General features: G+C 48.9%; 3 protein-coding genes across 3 annotated transcripts in view; 2 read left to right on the top strand and 1 right to left on the bottom strand.

The window, feature by feature from the left end:
- The first annotated feature begins 11,633 nt into the window (after positions 1-11,633).
- LOC126579139 (protein downstream neighbor of son homolog) lies at positions 11,634-13,565 on the top strand. The gene is made up of 2 exons (XM_050242465.1): positions 11,634-11,899; positions 11,969-13,565. Exons 1-2 carry the CDS (start codon positions 11,673-11,675, stop codon positions 13,536-13,538), a joined length of 1,797 nt encoding a protein of 598 aa, XP_050098422.1. The 5' UTR covers positions 11,634-11,672; the 3' UTR covers positions 13,539-13,565.
- LOC126579155 (DNA-directed RNA polymerases I, II, and III subunit RPABC2) lies at positions 13,475-14,191 on the bottom strand. Its single transcript, XM_050242495.1, has 2 exons — positions 14,046-14,191; positions 13,475-13,983 (listed from the first exon to the last, which is right to left on the bottom strand). Exons 1-2 carry the CDS (start codon positions 14,072-14,074, stop codon positions 13,617-13,619), a joined length of 396 nt encoding a protein of 131 aa, XP_050098452.1. The 5' UTR covers positions 14,075-14,191; the 3' UTR covers positions 13,475-13,616.
- A 43-nt stretch (positions 14,192-14,234) lies between these two features.
- Positions 14,235-17,916, top strand: part of LOC126579136 (ribosome biogenesis protein BMS1 homolog) — a 3,849-nt gene continuing 167 nt past the window's right edge. The window contains exons 1-3 of the mRNA XM_050242462.1: positions 14,235-14,384; positions 14,445-17,701; positions 17,773-17,916. The exon at positions 17,773-17,916 is cut by the window's right edge and continues 167 nt beyond it. Of these exons, the coding sequence (XP_050098419.1) occupies positions 14,327-14,384; positions 14,445-17,701; positions 17,773-17,916 (3,459 nt within the window). The 5' untranslated portion in view covers positions 14,235-14,326. The remainder of the gene's footprint in view (positions 14,385-14,444; positions 17,702-17,772) is intronic.

The raw sequence follows: 17,916 nt of genomic DNA, 5'->3' as shown, positions 1-17,916 counted from the left end.
ACACACTCTTTCTGCCACATCGCGTAATTCAAATCAATCTTCCCATCCTCACCACTGGGGGCCACCCAAAAAGAAGGGCCTTTGGATCGTTTGCACCGGGTTAAACGGAACACAATCACTCATTTCGTGGTTCTGGATACTACTACCACACCGCAGATATATTCCAGCGAAACCATTAGCAATTCATCGATGATGCAAAATGCTAAAGAAACAATATTAGAAATTCCACACGATAGAAGCTACAATTGCGCATCATATGCCATCGCATCGACATCGCAACATGAGGGCTCGTGTGTTCTCCCCCCGCCGGTTCTAATTATTTTTACTCGATTAAGCATAAAATTTGGATCCTTCCTATCGTCATCTCGGGAACGCTGCGTGGTTCCTTCCGGGGAAATTGATATTTTCCTAAAAAGGAGACCGAGTACACGCACCTCAATATTAACGCTTTCGACACAGGTTCGATGGATTTACGCTAATGAATAACCGCCAGGATGAATTTCAATTACGATTTCAAAGATCTCTTCGGAGCCTTTTGGGGTCTTACTCTGGGGCAAATCGGTTCAATGAAGTCTTCTCATTGTGATGCAATCGTTCTTGGAAGCAAATAACAGTGATAACGAAGGAATGGTACGTCATTGGTTCATCGGAAATGCAAACATTGATGAAGTACACGATGCGATCCTTAATTTATGACTGGAGTAAGGAGCCTTTCACTGTAATTCTTCGAATTTCGAAGCATTCTCTAGTAAAAGTAACCATTAAATGATCAAAAGACAAAGCTCCTCATCCTAATAACACAAAGCGACGGAGACGGAGACTAAATGACGAAGAGCTTCGTGGCTTAAACAGTAGCCCACCGCCGGAACCTAGTTCCACGGACAATGAAAAATTGCTCCCAGCAAAAGGCCCTCTTTCTGAGTTGCGAGAGTTTTGTGGCGGAAATCCCTGGCGGAGACAGAACCCAGTTCAGCAACAGAAACTCAAAAGTTCCAGACCATCGTAACTCTTGCGCCGTCGGCTTCAGGGAATGGTTTTGGAAAAATGGAGTGAATGGCGGTTCTGCGGTCACCGGGACGCTCCTTCCCGGTCTAAGTCCATCCAGGCGAGCCTTTGAATGGCAACTTTCCTAAGCTGTTGCTAGAATTGGCTTTTTAGCATTTCAAATGAAGTCCGAGCCGACTGGTCGGTCGGGCGGTCTGGACAAGCGGGAAGGAGGGCGAGTTTTTGGCATAAATTTCAAAATTTTCACCTTCCCCCCGTAGTCAGTTGTGATGGACACGGGCACGGTGATAGGAAAAGTTTGGCGGCGATTAGTCACCGATCGATTGGATTCATTTGAATTGGAACGTCGCTTTTTTGGGAATGAATATCTTCGAACAAAGTCGAATGAAGTTAAAGATGTTCTCGATTCCAACATCGAAAGGAGCATCGTGATTCTATCGAGATCTGACTAACTCGAGCCCTGACAAACTGGAGTGGCCTGGACTGTTACACTGAAGCGGATTTCAATTATCCAAGAGAGCCTCGGTGATATAATCGGAGCGTATCTCTATCTACAATCGCCATAAGCACCGGAATTGCAGTGTTATCTATCTGTAACAGATGCCCGATACCATAGCCCGGAACCGGACCAAGAACCACTTCTATTAACAAAACTATCCTCTCCTGTCCTGAACACTGTGCTCCTGGGGTTGGCTTGGGATCTAGGGGATAAGATTTATCTCTCCAGCAATCCCTCGAAGCGCCAAGTGCCGGAAATTTATGTCTCCCGCAAACCAGCAACACATAAGACGCCACATGTGTGCGTGCTTGTGTGTGCGCCTTGGCGAATATTTATTTTTCCAAACAACAAAACCAACTACGACGGCTGGAGGAAAAGAATGAACTGGAACTGGAATGCCGATTGCTCCCGGCTCTGCCTTAGGGCTTTGGCGGGCTAGACCGGAGACAAAGCGCAAACCCATGGTGGCCAGTCCACAGCCCGGGAGTGAGTTAGAGCGAGAGTTTATTTAACAACTCGTCCACAAGATTAAAGTGTCCCCCGGACCGGACCTCCACCCGAAACCGAATGTCTACGAACGGATCTCGTCGTTGTTGTTTGTCGATTATACTTATTTTTTTTTGTTTTCCTCCACGAGAAACGAGACACGGTTATGGCTGCGCTCTAGAATATCCTTTCGAAATCCCACTTCGAGTGCATGACCCACCCCCCGCGGCGAGTGGTCGAACCAACGGAAAAGGAAAACCGAAACCGAAACGCGGGGCCCAAAATTCCGTCATGAGCGACCGGCCAGTGGCGGTGACCGAATCATAAACAAACACACGGGAGAAGGGGAAAGGGGGAACATTTTTATGCTTTTCTTTATGCCATCTTTGAGCCACAGACGCCATGGCCACGACGGTCAGCGTTACTGCTCATCCGAAACGCCAAGAAAGGACACAAAATGGCCACCACCGGCGACCGAGTGGGGGGTGGGAAAAACAACCCGAAATGATATAAAATAAGTGCAAACATTCCCAAGGCCCAAATGGGAGGGTGGGATGTCCTTTTTCGATGGGATGGATGGTGGCCAGCGCAGCATGAAGCACAAACGGAGCTGACCAGATCCGGTTCTTTCGAGTTTCCTGTGAGGGGTTTATAGGAAAGAAAAGTCGAGTGAGAGAAAAAAACGCAAGTAAAAGACGACCAACGGGGGAAAAATGGTGAAAATGCTGAGGAAATAATAAAAATTCCCAGGACTCCACTTTCGCGAGCCAGGAGGTTCCGGTCCGATTGGATACCGTAGCCCTTCGAAACCGATCGTTTGTGGTGAGGCGACGAGGGTAGCACAGGTGCCGGTCCTTTTCGTGAAAATAGGGAGGAAAACTGCAATAGATAGACCGAGGACGAGGACCATCCGTGCATCCAACCAACCAGCAGCCGGTTGTTACACACTATCCTCGACGAAGGCGACGCTCAGGAAATGGGAAAGAAAAGAAGAAGCGGAAGCCGAGCGGCCAGTGACCAGTGACCAAGGTGTGGATCGGGCGGATTCCGGACGATCCCAATCCCTGAACCACACCCCATTTTTCCGAAGGCTGGAGAAAAGCACCGAACACCACCATTCCGGGACTTTTGTGTGGAGCAATCGTGAACCCGGTTGCGCGATCCCGGACCGGCGGCCGGACTTGCAAACAGTGGCTATCCTTCTCTGACACGCTTGCCGGTTGCTCTGGTTGCCCTGGACCGAGACCAGACCGAGAAAAGGAAAAAGGAAAGCGGGAAAAACATAAATTTTCCATCCTCCACCGTTCCGATGTTGGCCGGTTGCGATGTTACAGAGCGGCGAACTCAAACTATCGTCCGAACGGGGGGTTTCTATGCGCCAGGATGTTCCTGTTCCGTTGCATCGGCCCCTAGTGGTACATACAGGCACACGACAGAATGACGAAGCTGTTTCCACGAGGGCATCTTATGGTGCTGCATCTCCTGCATGTCTGGCATGGCCCCCGGGACCAAGGACCCGTGTCCGCGTGTGTGTTGCGTTGAAGAAAATTAGATGGAAAATGTCGCCATTTTTTTCGCTCGCTTCTATCTACTCGCTAAATCGTTTCTCGTCCTGACATAAGGATACTGTATCCACGGCAACCGTCGGTGCAGACCAGACCTAACATGGTTGTGAAGCGTGAGGGTGCCGGTCGAGACCATCTTCAGTTTAATCTTCTCTTCGGCAAAAAGGTAATCAACTACAGTGCTTCACCGGGGGAGAGATAAATGAGTAGGAGCAGGAGCACAAAAACAATCGTGTTGGTTTATGGGCCATAAGCAGTCCGCTGCTCGCCGGGAACCAAGCAGCAGCAGCAGCAGCAAAACAAGCGCTCGGTAATTCGGAATCGGATAAGGTTGCGCAACTGCCCGCCATATCTTATGTGCCAGCGCCAGTCGGACCGGAAGTCCGACCGCACCGTGCTAGTTGTATGCGACACTTTTTTTCCGACGGAGAGAATCCGTGTGGAGCCTAAAAACCGGATCACCCGTAGCCGTAGCCGAAACTGTCAGCCGTAAATGGACAGCAGTATGGCCCGTATGTCACCCGCAACGACCACACAAGGGCTTTTATGTTGGCCACCTCCCGTGCGGGTAATCTCGGTGATGGTCAACTAATGGCAACATTCCGAGCGAGCGTGCAAACTGGGTTTTTGTTTTTGCTGCCATTACGGTGCTTTGTGCAGGGAGCACAGGATGGATGCTTGATCGCGATGCACGATTGCAGCAATACAATGGATGATATGCTTCAATTGCAACTATTGTAATTAAGGTTATAGTGGTGGCAATCGTTGGGAAAAAGTTTTTGTTCTCTATCGATAAAATGAATTGGATAAAGGAAATGGAAATATCAGTTATTGGAGGAACTGACATTAATTTCTGCCAAAAAAGGACACAGTTTTGCGATAGTTTTCAAAAAAACCACAATATAATTTTTACTTTCGAGAAATATACATTCAATTCAATATTAGGTGGACACTCTGGACAATATAAAAAAAGAAACCTTTGAATCAACTTTGAGGAAAAATGGATCTATGACCGGATCCATTTTTTTAACAATTTTCCCTGGAAGCTGATCCTTTCAAGAGTATTGTGTAAAAGTTTTGAATCAATCGGGGAAAAACTGACAAAGATATAGATTTTTGAAAATCTGCGTTTCATAAAAGGCTCCATGCAGCTCGCTACTTTGAAGAGCGCTTCCCACAATCATCGTTTTCAATGTCGGTGCCTATCGTACCGTAAAAACTACTGGGCAGATCGATTTGAAATTTTTAACGCCTAATTTGTACTCTTTTTGCTAGGTGGCATCGTCAAAATTTCATGAAAATTGTTGATACTTTTTTTTAAACAATTAGGTAAAACTCGTTTTCTGGCAGAATCGTAAAAAGCATCACTTTTTGAGCTTCAAAAATCTGCCTAAAATCGAAAAATTAGAATATTAACAGAAACTCTCAAAGACTACCTAGATAAACTTATAATCTTTCATACGAATATCGATTTGCATATATTAAATGACTCGTCAGGTCGCTACGATGGGCACCGTAAAAAGTACCTGCGCGACGACACGCCTACCAGCATTTAATACCAAAGATTAATTTTTCAATGAAAGTTGCTCAAAACAATACCAAATATTCTTCAAAAGTTGTAAATTAATATACCAATTACTTAGTAAAAGAAATTGAATGGTTACGACACAAAAAATCGTCAAAAACGGGTCTTTTTTGGCTCGAAAATACCGAAGCCGAAGAAGAATTTAAAATCTATAATCAACACGCAGAAAATCATTCTCATTACACTATCTAATCACTGACCTCACAATTGAAGTAATGTAACATGTGAAATGAAATAATTGGCAAAACACATACCAGTTTTAATAATTGGGCTGTGCGGTGTTTAATCGAAAAACTATTTCAGGCCCTTGCTACCCAAAAAAAGCCTCTAATGGCAGTGTGGCCGTTGTAATCCTCAGCCGTAAAAAGGGCTGAAAGGTACTTCTCGCAGTAAGTACTACAACGCGCTACCCAAACCACACACATTTCCCATTTCCATCACAACAATCAAGCAGCTGAAATCCCCTGTCCAAAAACTTGCGATCCGTGCCCTGGCTTATTGGGGGGTACACTCGTAGTGCCCTTTCACCTTTCGCTCCATAATCGTAAAGTTTAAGAACAAACAAACAACCGCGATTGTTTCATTACATTATCCGGCACACCGATATGCGGCCCGGGACGGGGGCGAGCGAAACGAAACGTAAATCAAGCGGCACTCGCTCATTTCCTGCCAGCGCCCATCGGGACGGGTGAGATTATGATTGGCTTGTAATCCATCCAATGGGTCGGGGATGGGTTGGGACCGGTACCAGCAAAGACGCCACTTCCTGTCCGGTTCCACCAATCGCCACCACTCGGGAGCGGCACTTGTTTATAACTATTATTTCGTATTTACGATCGAAAACTATTTATTATTCAGCTAAACATATATTACCTGGCACCTCTACCTTGGGCACAGCAGCACAGTCCCCTTTTTCCACTTCGCACCCCTACGCCGGAGGTTAGATAAAAGGGAGCACAACCACACCGATGGGGATGTGTTGTGTAGTTTGAAGATTTTGTGGCACCAGAGTTTTTGAGTAGTAGCGAAAGCAGAAAGCGAGAGCATAAATAAATTATGCAAATTTAATTACTCTATTTCGAAGACCGGCAAGGCCGAGGCCGTGCAAATGACTTTCTTCTGCAGGCAGGTGTCGAGAGGTCGAGAGGTGAGTGCTGGTTGGCTTGCGTAAGTGCGGACGAATTAAGCTATCAGGAAGTAATGCGCCGTTCTGCGGATTAGTGCGGATGGCCGCTGGCTGGCAGCAATCGAATCGATTGCCGGAGTGTGCGTGGATCTTAAAAGTTAAGGAACCAACAAGCTTTTAATGATTTTTACGATGCTCTTTTGGAGGTTCAACTAATGCACGATAGATGTTTTGTTTTGATACCAGAATGTTCTGATAAGGACCCTCTTGACAGTTGCATGATAGCTTTTTCTCACATTAACATGATAAGCGCGATGTACCGCCAAGAATGCCACAAGAACCTTTCCACAATCTGCCACTTCCGGCTCTCACTCTCTCTGCCAACGATCCGGTCATCGAACTGCACTCAGGTCGACCTTTTGCGGCCCACCATTCGCTCGGTTCTAATTACCTATAGAACGCAACGTTCTTCACGAATCGTAACGGCCCTCCCCGGAATCGGGACTTCCTTATTGTTGACGTTTATAATCATAGACCACCACCACTCCCCGGCCTACTGAGGGTGGCAACATTAGAAGCGAAAAAAACATTGCCAGAATGCTGCACCATTAACCACCGCGCCATAGCGCCTGTTATACTGTATTTTGACCACTGGGATCAGTACTCTGCGGTGAAAACCCAGCGTCCAACACCCTCAAACCCCTATCATTAACCCCGAAAGAAAATTATGGATAGCCCCTTGGGTCACTAGGTTTTTACCAAGCCACCCTCTTTCTCTCTCCTCTGGCACCTGGCGAAAGTAGCCAACCCGGAGTGATCGTGTGTACGTGCGAGTTCCTTTTCTTTTTTTCTGTGGGGAGGGATGGAGGTTGGTTCGCATTATTACTTCCTTTCACCTTGAACGGTGTGGCCGGATAGCCCGGTGCCGGCCCAGTGTTAATGAGAACCGAAGGCGCACGTTTCACGCCACGGATTGCCGGTGGTGCCAATTCGGAAAAGGAAAATCCCTCCCTTCCGCCCAAAACTGGCATTGCGTGGATCATCAATCTCCACTGTGGCGCGCTGTGTGTATGGGGGGTTGACTCGCCAAGTGGCCAGGCCAGGTCTCGGGGAAGTGTCCGGGGAAGCGAAAACTCTGAAATGTGCGGCGGTGATTAGATTTAATTGGATAACAGATAGTGTTTCGGAGGCACGCCACCACGGACCCTCCCTTTTTTGGGAGGAGAGTGCGGCCACCATTTTCTTTTTTTTTCGGGGAGGAAGAAAAATGCCCCAAACTGACCGCTGAAGGGGCGGGGAGGGGGTGCTTGGACACTTTCTTATAAATAATTTATCAGAATTTAGAGGTGTTAACCGCGTGTTGCCGGCCACAATTCCGCGACCGCGATCGCCTGAAAGCGCCTGAAAAATGTCTGACCACCTCTGGTCACCTCTGGATCACCCTCAGCGGTGCTCAAGGTGCGTGCACACCGACCATCACCATGAATTGCATCTTTGCGTCCCTAACCTTCACGGAGGCGGCCGGGGGGAGGTCGTTTTGATTCTCCTTCTGACCAATGGCCAGGTCATGGTTCCGTAGCGAGCAGAAACACACCGCGTTCCACATCAAAGCATGCTTCGGAAAGGCAGACAGATTGATCGAGAGTGCATCGCATCGCACCCGGCACTCGTTGCGATAGTGATGGATTGGTCTACCTTGTCGCGCTGCACCTGAACCGTAACGTCTGTTCACCTTTGACCTTGCAGGGCGCGAAGAGGATCGTCTTCTCGACTGGTTGAAGTCTGGTTTACACGTTCCGTGAGACCAGCAAAAATATGCTGCTTGTCGGCGAAAATCAATCTCACAATCCTCGCCAGCACGACGCGGCTTGTCTCGGCCACCGATTCTAATCCTTTTCCTGGCAAACACTTGGCGTCAAAATGCAAATGAGCAAGAAGCTGGCGACAGCACACAATCGATCCATGTGACAACATGATTTTCCACCCCCTGGAACCCCATGATCAGGTCGAGGGCGTTAAAGTGACACAAATTTAAACACCCTCGCTTTCCGCAGCCGTAGCCACAGTTTTTCCATTCTGTTCGTTGACGAACAAATCTGCGAAGCAAAAACCACCTGACGAGGTGACAGCAAGCTCGCGGCTTGTCCGCTTCGGAACGCGAGAGGTGACATGGTGGCTACAAGAAAGGCACCCTCCACGGAAAATCGTGTTTACTGTCCCCTGTCCCACAAGCCTCCCAGTAGCGGCCACCAAACCGAACCGAACGCGCAGACAAATAAATAAAATTTTAAAGCTTTTTGCATTGCCCACTCCACTCCACTCTCCGGGCCCGGCGGCCACTTGGAACCGAAAGTGAAGTGCGTGGCAGCAAGCAGCTGTAGCTAGAGGTGCGCGTTACCGTCGTCGCGGATTGACGCTACTGTGTTGACCCCTTGTTGAAGGGAACCAGGCGGCAGCAGCAGCAACAGAGACAGACCAAAGAAAAACGGCAACAAACCTGTCCAGAAAGGACTGGTATAGGAAGGGCGGGGGGGGGGGGGGGGGCTAGGATCGACATCCTTTTTACGCCGGAGTTGCAGCTCTTACCGTGAAACCAACCCCTCCGGAGTTCGGACGAAAGACAAGTCCAGAGGCTTGTGCTAAGCGGTGACTACACTCACACCGACCACGGCAACACCGACGTGGCGGCCGGGAGGAAAAACCCGGGGAAAAACTTCCATTTCCTAAGCGTATTCAAATTTTATGCAGATCCAATACGATTTAGAAACATACTTTAAGTATTTTCTATCTCTCCCGCTAGGTCTTCCGCACTTTTTTGGCCGAAGAATGTTCTCACGGCCGGGCAGCAGTGGCAGGAAGGAATCACGGAAGGAATCCCGCCGGCCCGGAACCGGCAAGACTTTGCACACTTCGCGGTGCAACTTTTTGTCACTCCGGCGGATTCTCTTTCCCTTTTTTTTGCCCGGAATCCTGGGCGACGACGAATCGCGAGAAAGGTGTCGAGGCGTCAGATGAAGTAAAAATCAAACACCATCCTTAAGCCACAATCAGACGTCCCCAAACGACAAGAAAGAGTGAAATACCTTCACAAATGAAGACATTGATGAAGCAGTGAAGGTTTTACTTTATCGCAGGTTTGTATCGTTGCTTCTTTTTTTACTTTTGGAGGGCCAGCTGAACAGGTGCTTCGGAAGGATGGCCGCCCTCGAAGGGATCACAGGAAAAGCGTAAACCTTTCGCCGATAAAGTGCCGATCCACTGGTAGAGGGGAATGCATAACTAGACACCTCTTAACACCCTTAATAGCTTTATCTTTCTCGAGGTGCTTATGCAGTGCGGATTGCAGGGGATTTCAACGTCCCGGAACTACCCAGACTGGAATGCTGGCCAGTGTGGCACAGGCACCAGGAACACAGCGCTTTCCCCCGGGGGTTATTGAATGAAAACAAGAGGATATCTCTGCTTCGGAGAACCTATTTAAAGGAAAGAAATATGGAAGCGGCGCGAAAACTAGCGAGTGGGCTCATACTGGACGAGGAATTGGATGAGGATAAAAAGGATTCCATTAAATCTTCGAATGGCGATAACAGATAATGATTTAAAAAAAGGAAAAACTTAAAAGGCTTTCAAAACAGCAGACAGAATAAGGCAAGATCTTAATTTTCAGAGAGGGATCTCGTCTCATTGATCAAGTTTGATAGTGAATTTTACTTGCTATCTCTTGTGCATTCACTAATCATTCCAGGGAACGATCTTTTGGATCAAGACATTCATTTTTTGTCGATAACTTATCGTAAAAACCAGTTAATAAATAGGCGATTAGAATGTTTTAAGAGCTAATTCTTTTCTTTATTGATTCAGATGTTCATCGATCCATTCAGTGTAGCGTGCAACATCGGTAAACCCAAGAACGCCGTCCGAGTCACAGCCAATCGTACCATCGGGGTATTCTTTGCGTGGAGTCAAACTTACGATTGCTCGCAGATACCAAAGCCCATCGTATACATGAAATAAACCACCACCACCGTTAGTTGAGCATATTTTGTCATAACTTTTCCGACCACGCGCACAAAACGCAGTTCTATTGTCCACCGCAAAGTGATTTTGTTCCGGAATCTTCATCTTACAACTGTTCGCATCAATCGTATTGACCATCGTAGATTGTAGATTAATGTTCTTTCTTATCATATGTGGGCTTTCCCAACCAGCCACCAAGCAAGTCTTTCCGACCACTGGCTCTACGGTGAATTCCGGTGCAGCACTGGCTCTTGGCAGACAAATTGGTAGAGCCGTAGAATAAGTATACGCTATGTCACCATCGGAACGCAGTAAAGCGATGTCGTTGATAAGAGTGGTCCGGTTGAACTCGGGGTGCAGGATTATCTCTGACACGTTATAGTTACTGGTGCCTGTTAAATTTTGGTAATCGAATAGTCCCGCTGTGAAAGAGTACTGCTGAGGCCTCTGCCAATCGTCTAGGCAATGTGCGGCTAAAATAGAACAAACCATTAACGTCCGGTCATTCAAGTGAATGTGTTTTGTGCCTTTGGACTTTCCATACCTGTTACAACAACGTTGCGGGTCACGATGGCTCCATCACAAATGTATTCTGGCTTCCGGTTTTCTACGTTATTGAAAACCGCAACATGCCACGGGAACTGTCCCACAAAGGCATCTGATCCATAAACGAACGCAAAGGGAAGTACGTTACGTTTTCCACATGGTGTTTCTACGGTGGATAGGAAAACATTTCAGGTGAGCTTAGCAAAACAGGCGAAAATCAAAGAACTAACTTACTGGTTGAAGTCGCACCAAAAGCAGATAGAAGGCTCAGCAGAACCAGCAACAAAATCAGAGGGACGGGACTGGGAATACGCATGCTGATAACCTTTTCGTTCACAGAGCAAACTGGCTCTGATTACCTTCGTTGATTTAGCCGTTTATTTCGAGTGTTCGGATGCTAATGCTCTATCGACGTCTGTGAGATGGACTTTATAAAGTAAACTCAGCGTTGAGAAAAGAGGCAAGAGAGTAGAAAAAAGGTTCTCAGGTGATACTCGGAGCTGTTAACACGATCGAAATATGCAGATATTCTTCGCGGCATATGGAACAGGCACAAACGAGGGCTTATGAAGCTGCTGTTGCATGCCAAGACCATTTATCGGTGGCTTCATCTAGTTATTAGCAGAAATTGCTTAAACCCCAAAATTATCTGGATTTACAGTTAATTTTAAAAATGTTTTCAAAATTCGAAAAGACCGTTGCAAACAATTACGACTTCCATCCGACTATTACCGGACCACCCAGACCGCGCTTATGGCTCTCGTGCTCGGCAGAACCGATTTTTCGACCACAACAAACCGTGGTACCGTGGTCGCGCGAAAATAAGGCCGCCTTTCCGTAATTATGGACACAAATACCGAGGGTTTTCTCTCGAATCCGAGCCAGTGGAAACGTCCGGAAGATATCCTGAAGTTGCAGCGTCTCCGGCGGAAACAGAAAGCCCTACAAAACCGTATCACCACACCTTCGAGGGATGTGAACGCAGCACCGCTGGACGGCAAACCCTTGGACGATCCGGTGGGTGCGAGTCGGTTCGAGGGCAGCACCAAGCGCAAAAACCCCTTCTCTAAGTAGGCCACGAGGTCGCAAATCAACGCTCGCAGCTTTTCTGTAATCTGGACTTTCTCTCCCTTCGCTAGGAACACGGACAACTCGGCCAAACGATTGAAGGATGACGCCAACTCCGAGCTTACTGCCGGTGGTGAGGAGACGATGTTTGAGCTTCTGGCGAAAGTGCAGCAACCGGAAGTGCCACAGATTGATGTACCGATTCAGCCACCGAAACCACTGGAACCACGCTTCCTGCAGCAGCAACACCCGCCATGTCCCGTTGTGCAGACGATCCCCCAGTACGTGGAGGAGATACCGAAAACGAGCAAACTGCCACCGATTCACTGGAGTGTGAAGAGCAAGATGCGCATCATCTGCCGTTCACCAATACCGGGTACGACGCTGAAAACGAACCAAGAAGCCAGCGGACTCACCTCCTTCGTACGCTGCATCGATCCGAAGGAATCCACGACCGGATTGGACATATCGCCCGGTGCTCGCTTCTATCAGGCCACACTCTACTGGCAGCATCCGTACCTGCCGTGGTTCACGCTCTTTCCTCGCAATTCACGCAACAACCACAAACAGAGCCCACTAGATGAGACGGTAAGGTCGGTGCTAGCGAAGGAATGGGTTACGAGTTTCCGGAATCTCTTCCAGTTAGTCCGCGCACGGCAGTGTCCGTACTTTTATGTTTGTGCCAACACGTTTACGGTACTGTTCCGTGCTGCGGGAATCGGTGGTAGAGTGGAAACACATGCCCTGCTCACGCCGACCTCACGCGGTATGCGCGCTGCGTTAAAGCAGGAAGAGATCGAGTTCAGTATGCCGCTCAAGAAAAGCAACGCTACCACGGCTACGGACAAGTCAGAGCCGTTGAATCGATCAGCAGAGTCCGGCCTGGGCAACAGTAGCTTTTCGAACTCGTCCGAAGAACAGTCACAATCTGCCGGAGGTGCAACGGAGGACGCTACCAATCAGCTATCGGACGAAGATGAGGACGATGACGACATGGATAGTGAGCAGTGGTTGGAGAGTTTGGGAGTGGATGCGGCTGAGATCCGGAAGATTAGTGACAATCACAGCAAGAAGCAGCAGCAGAGGGAATGTGGCGGTGATTACAGCGATCAATCGCTGGTGTTCATCGAAGGTCCCGAGTGTCAGGCGTTCTTTAACTTCTTGCTCAACGCAAAAAGCACCATTGCGAAGGTTGGCCGACTGGCGGGCGTTCCACCGACACTGCTGGCACCGGTATCTTTCGTTGGAGCGACTCTCCGTACGTTACAGACACGCTCTACCAAGATCCGGATGGATGGACAGGATTACCATAGTACCGAGCTGCAAGGAGTCGTTCTACCGCACGTCCTGCCCTATTTGACTGATCTTCTATGTGAGAGCCGAGACAACTATAGCATTACGCTCGCGACCGTTCCTAGCACGGCCGGACTGTGCGAGGCATCGCGGAGGCTGATCGACGATCTCGACAAAGAGAACGATGAGTCCGCGCAGGCGGATCCCGTCTTCGGGAAGGAGAATCTTTCGGACTGTGGCCTGAACAAACGCATCGTGGAAAACATGTGCCGCGCGACGAAGGATTCCGTGTTCGATACCGAGCGTTTATTGTTCAGTCTGGATGCTGACGGGTTTAGCTGGAGTTAGAGACAGAGATGCTCCATGTTTTTTTTTAGAAATAAATCAATTTACCTTTCCTCAAACTTACAAACACCGGGATTAATACTAATGATCGATGATGATCAGCTCGTCGATGCTCCAATCTTCGTACGACGAATCGGGCAGGTATCGGCGGATGATGATGGGAATTTTGCGTTGTTTCAGCTCTTTCATGGCGATTTGCAGTGGGTCCGTTTCGCCCTCCAGTTCCACCATAATCGGAGCGCACATGGCAATCTGGAGTGCCCGAGTGCCGAGAACGCGCGCCCGCTCGTACTTTGTCATGTACTTGGTGGTGATGCGTTTGTTCTTCGGAACGCCACCGCCCGCCTGGCCAGGATTGATGATCTCGATATTGTCTCCGTCCTCCTCCTGATTCAGCTCGTCGATGTTGTCGTCGTCCTCGACATCGTCGAACTCGTCTCCTCCGACGCTGAGAGGACATGAGGGCCGGTTAGTAACTAGGAAGGTATATTTGATCAGCCCTTTACTTACTCATCGTTATCGTAATCTCCGTCCTCCATTTTAGTGGCAGGTAGTGGTTAAAATCGACGAGAAAACGGGGAAAACTTGGATTTCTTTGCGGGAAATTCACAAAACACGCCGCTTGTTTTCCTTCCGCGTTTGACGTTTCTAGAATCCGCACCCTTGGAAGCAACCCTGCCCGGCGAGCTGTCAACCGGCGAAAACAAAAACACGCGGTTTTTCACCGAGAGTCCTTCCTCGATTGTATTCGCTAATTTTGTAGAAATTAAGGATCAAGATCCTTGCCAACCATGGCGGACGACGCAGATCATGGAGATAAAAAGAAGGCCCACAAAAAACGGCATTCCGGTAAGTGAATCCGCAACTCAGGGGAGTCGTGCTTCTAAATTCATATTTCCATCCTCGCAGGAGTGAAGGCCGATAAGAAAAAGGCGAAAAACAAGCCGACCGATCGCACGAAAAATCCGAAAGCCTTCGCTATCACCAAGGCACGGTCGGCGGAGAAGCGGTTCCGGCGTAAGGAAGATATCATTACGAAGAAGCAGCACATTCCGCTCGTCGATAAAACACCGGAAGAGCCTCCGCCGGTACTCGTCGCGGTCGTCGGTCCGCCGAAGGTGGGCAAAACCACGTTGATAATGAATTTGATCAAAAACTTTACCAAAACCAACGTGCACAACGTTTCGGGTCCGATTACGGTGGTCACGTCGAAGAAGCGGCGCATCACGCTGATCGAGTGCAACAACGACATCAACAGCATGATCGACATCGCCAAGAGTGTCGATTTGGTGCTGCTCATGGTTGATGCGAGCTTCGGGTTCGAGATGGAGATCTTTGAGTTTCTCAACATCTGCCAAGTGCACGGAATGCCAAAGATTATGGGCATCCTCAACCATCTCGATATGATCAAGAACGCAAAGACGCTCAAAATGCAGAAAAAAGTGCTGAAACATCGCTTCTGGACGGAAGTGTACGATGGTGCGAAGCTGTTCTACCTCTCCGGACTCATCCACGGCGAGTATCTGAAGAATGAGATCCGGAATTTGGGTCGCTTCATTTCGGTCATGAAATTCCGACCACTGACATGGCGCGGAGCGCACAGCTATCTGGTCGCCGATCGAATGGAGGACATTACCAATACGGAGCAAATACGCATTAACCCCAAGTGTGATCGAGAGGTCGTACTTTATGGGTACGTCCGTGGCGTACCGCTAAAGAAGGAAAACATGGTGCACATCGCGGGCCTTGGGGATATGCATATCGACGAGCTGAGTGCGCTGCCCGATCCCTGTCCGTTGCCTTCCCGTGAAAAGAAACGAAATCTTCTGGAAAAGGAGCGACTGCTGTACGCGCCCATGTCCGGTGTGGGAGGCATCGTGTACGATAAGGATGCGGTCTACATCGAACTTCAGGGTTCGCATAGCCACAAGAGTGCACCGAAAAACGCAGAACAGCAGCAAATTGTTGAATCGTTCATTGGGAAGAAGGAAACATTCGATGTGACGATCGACAATCAGGAGTTTCGGTTGTTCAGCGATGGAGATGTGATCAAGTCGAGTGAGTTTGTGGACAAAACGCGCAAGACTGCTACGTCAGATGATGAGGAGGAAGACGCGGATGACGATGATGATCAGCTGCAGAGTGAGGAGGATTCTGGATTGGAAGATTCAGGCGATGAGGCAACGAATGGAAAAGGGGCTCGCTTGGGTTGGATTCCGGAACAAGAGGAAGATGGTGAAGATGATGATCAATCAGGCAGTGGGTCAGATGATGAGGATGATGACGATGACGACGATTTCCTCGTCAGCAAGCGGAGTGGATATCTTTCATCTGACGATGAGAATACGGCGGCCGGAGAGAATACTATGGCGTGGAAGGATGGATTAGCAGAAAGAGCCCGCAGAGAGTATCTCGAACGTCAGGCAACCACCAAGAACCTCATGAAGATCGTGTACGGTGTATTCAGTAAGGCTCACCAGCGTGCGAAGGCAAAGGCAGCACAAGAAGCGGCAGAAGGTGGTTCAGAAGAGGAGGAAGAAGAAGACGAGGGATTGCTTGGTGGCATCTTTAAGAGCCTAGCTCAGAAGCAGGCCGATCTGCAGAAGAAAAAGTCCATCCAGGACGTGGATGAATGTTGCTTCTTCGAGGAGTACGGCGATGGTGTGCGCGATTGGACGACGGACGAGAACAAAGAGCTAATCAAAAATTGTTTCGTTACTGGCAAATGGAAAGCATCGGAAGATGCGGAAGAGCTGCTGCAGCTGGACGACATGAGCGATGGCGACAGTGAGGTGTACGGTGATTTCGAGGACCTTGAAACGGGCGAAAAACATCAAGCATCCAAGGGAGCCAAGGGCGCACCGGCTAAGGATGGGAAGGAAAAGGAAGGAGAAGAGTCGAAGGAAGGCGCGGAAGAGTCTTCCGCCTTGGGAAAGCGAAAAATATCGCGAATAGAAGAGAAGAACATGACGCGTGCGGAGCTGATGGCTAAGAAGATGAAGCTGAAGGCAAAGTTCGACTCGGAGTACGACAATCCGGAGAAGGATGATCAGCACATCGAGGGCGATCATCAGTACTACGAGAAGCTGAAGGCGGACGCACTACGCCAATCGGAACTGAACAAGAAAGAGTTCTCGAAGCTCGACGAGGATGTTCGGCTTAACATTGAGGGCCACCGGGCCGGTCTGTATGTCCGCATGAGCTTCCGTAATGTGGCGGCCGAGTTTGTGACTCACTTCGATGCAAACTATCCGATCCTGATCGGAGGGTTGAACATGGCCGAGGAAAATGTGGGTTTCGTGAGCTGCAAGGTGAAGAAGCACCGTTGGTACAAGAAAACGCTGAAAACCGGTGATCCGCTGATTGTATCCCTCGGTTGGCGTCGATTCCAGACGATACCGATCTACGCCAAGGTGGAAGATGACTTCAAACACCGTTATCTGAAGTACACACCGAACCATGTGACGTGCAGCATGAGCTTCTGGGGTCCCATAACTCCACAGAACACTGGCTTCATGGCGATTCAATCGGTGGCGTACGATCAGAAGGAAGTGCGCAAGCTCGGTTTCCGTGTGGCAGCTACCGGAGCGGTCAGCGAGACGGACAAGTCGGTGGAAATTATGAAGAAGCTAAAGCTGATCGGTACACCGAGTAAAATCTACCAGAAAACGGCCTTCATTCAGGGAATGTTCAACTCAACGCTGGAGGTCGCGAAATTCGAGGGTGCCAAGATACGCACGGTGTCCGGTATTCGAGGTCAGATCAAGAAAGCGTGCCCGCCGGAAGGTTCGTTCCGTGCTACGTTCGAAGATCGCATCCAGCTCAGCGATATCGTGTTCTGTCGAACGTGGTTCAAGGTGAAAGTACCGACGTTCTACGCACCCGTCACGAATTTGCTGCTACCTCCGGAGCAGAAATCACAATGGATCGGCATGAAAACGCTCGGACAGTTGAAGCGCGAGAAAGACCTTCATTTCGAGGCGAAGGAGGACAGTTCGTACAAACCGATCGTGCGAGAAAAGCTCGCTTTCCGGCCGCTGACCATCCCGAAGAGTCTACAGAAGGCGCTACCCTACAAGGACAAACCGAAGCTGGGACCGATCAATCCGAAAAAATCCATCGAAAGTGAACGCGTCGCCGTGATTCAATCACCTCACGAGCAAAAGGTAACACTTCACAATTCTGACCGATGTAATGCAAGGTAATAATTTGTTTTTTTTTTCTTTGTTTTTGGTAGGTCGCCAAGATGATGAAGATGATTAGAACGAACTACAAGACCAAACAGGTAAAACAGCAGCGATTGGGACGGGAAAGAACGAAGCAATACAAGAAACAGAAGCTAAATGAAGACTTCCGGAAACTTCAGCGGCAGAAGGAGCTG

This window comes from Anopheles aquasalis, chromosome 3 (assembly GCF_943734665.1).
Source record: "Anopheles aquasalis chromosome 3, idAnoAquaMG_Q_19, whole genome shotgun sequence".
In the NCBI taxonomy this organism is placed as follows: Eukaryota; Metazoa; Arthropoda; class Insecta; order Diptera; family Culicidae; genus Anopheles; species Anopheles aquasalis.
The sequence above is the reverse complement of the archived record's forward strand: the minus strand, read 5'-3'. Positions and strand labels throughout refer to the sequence as shown.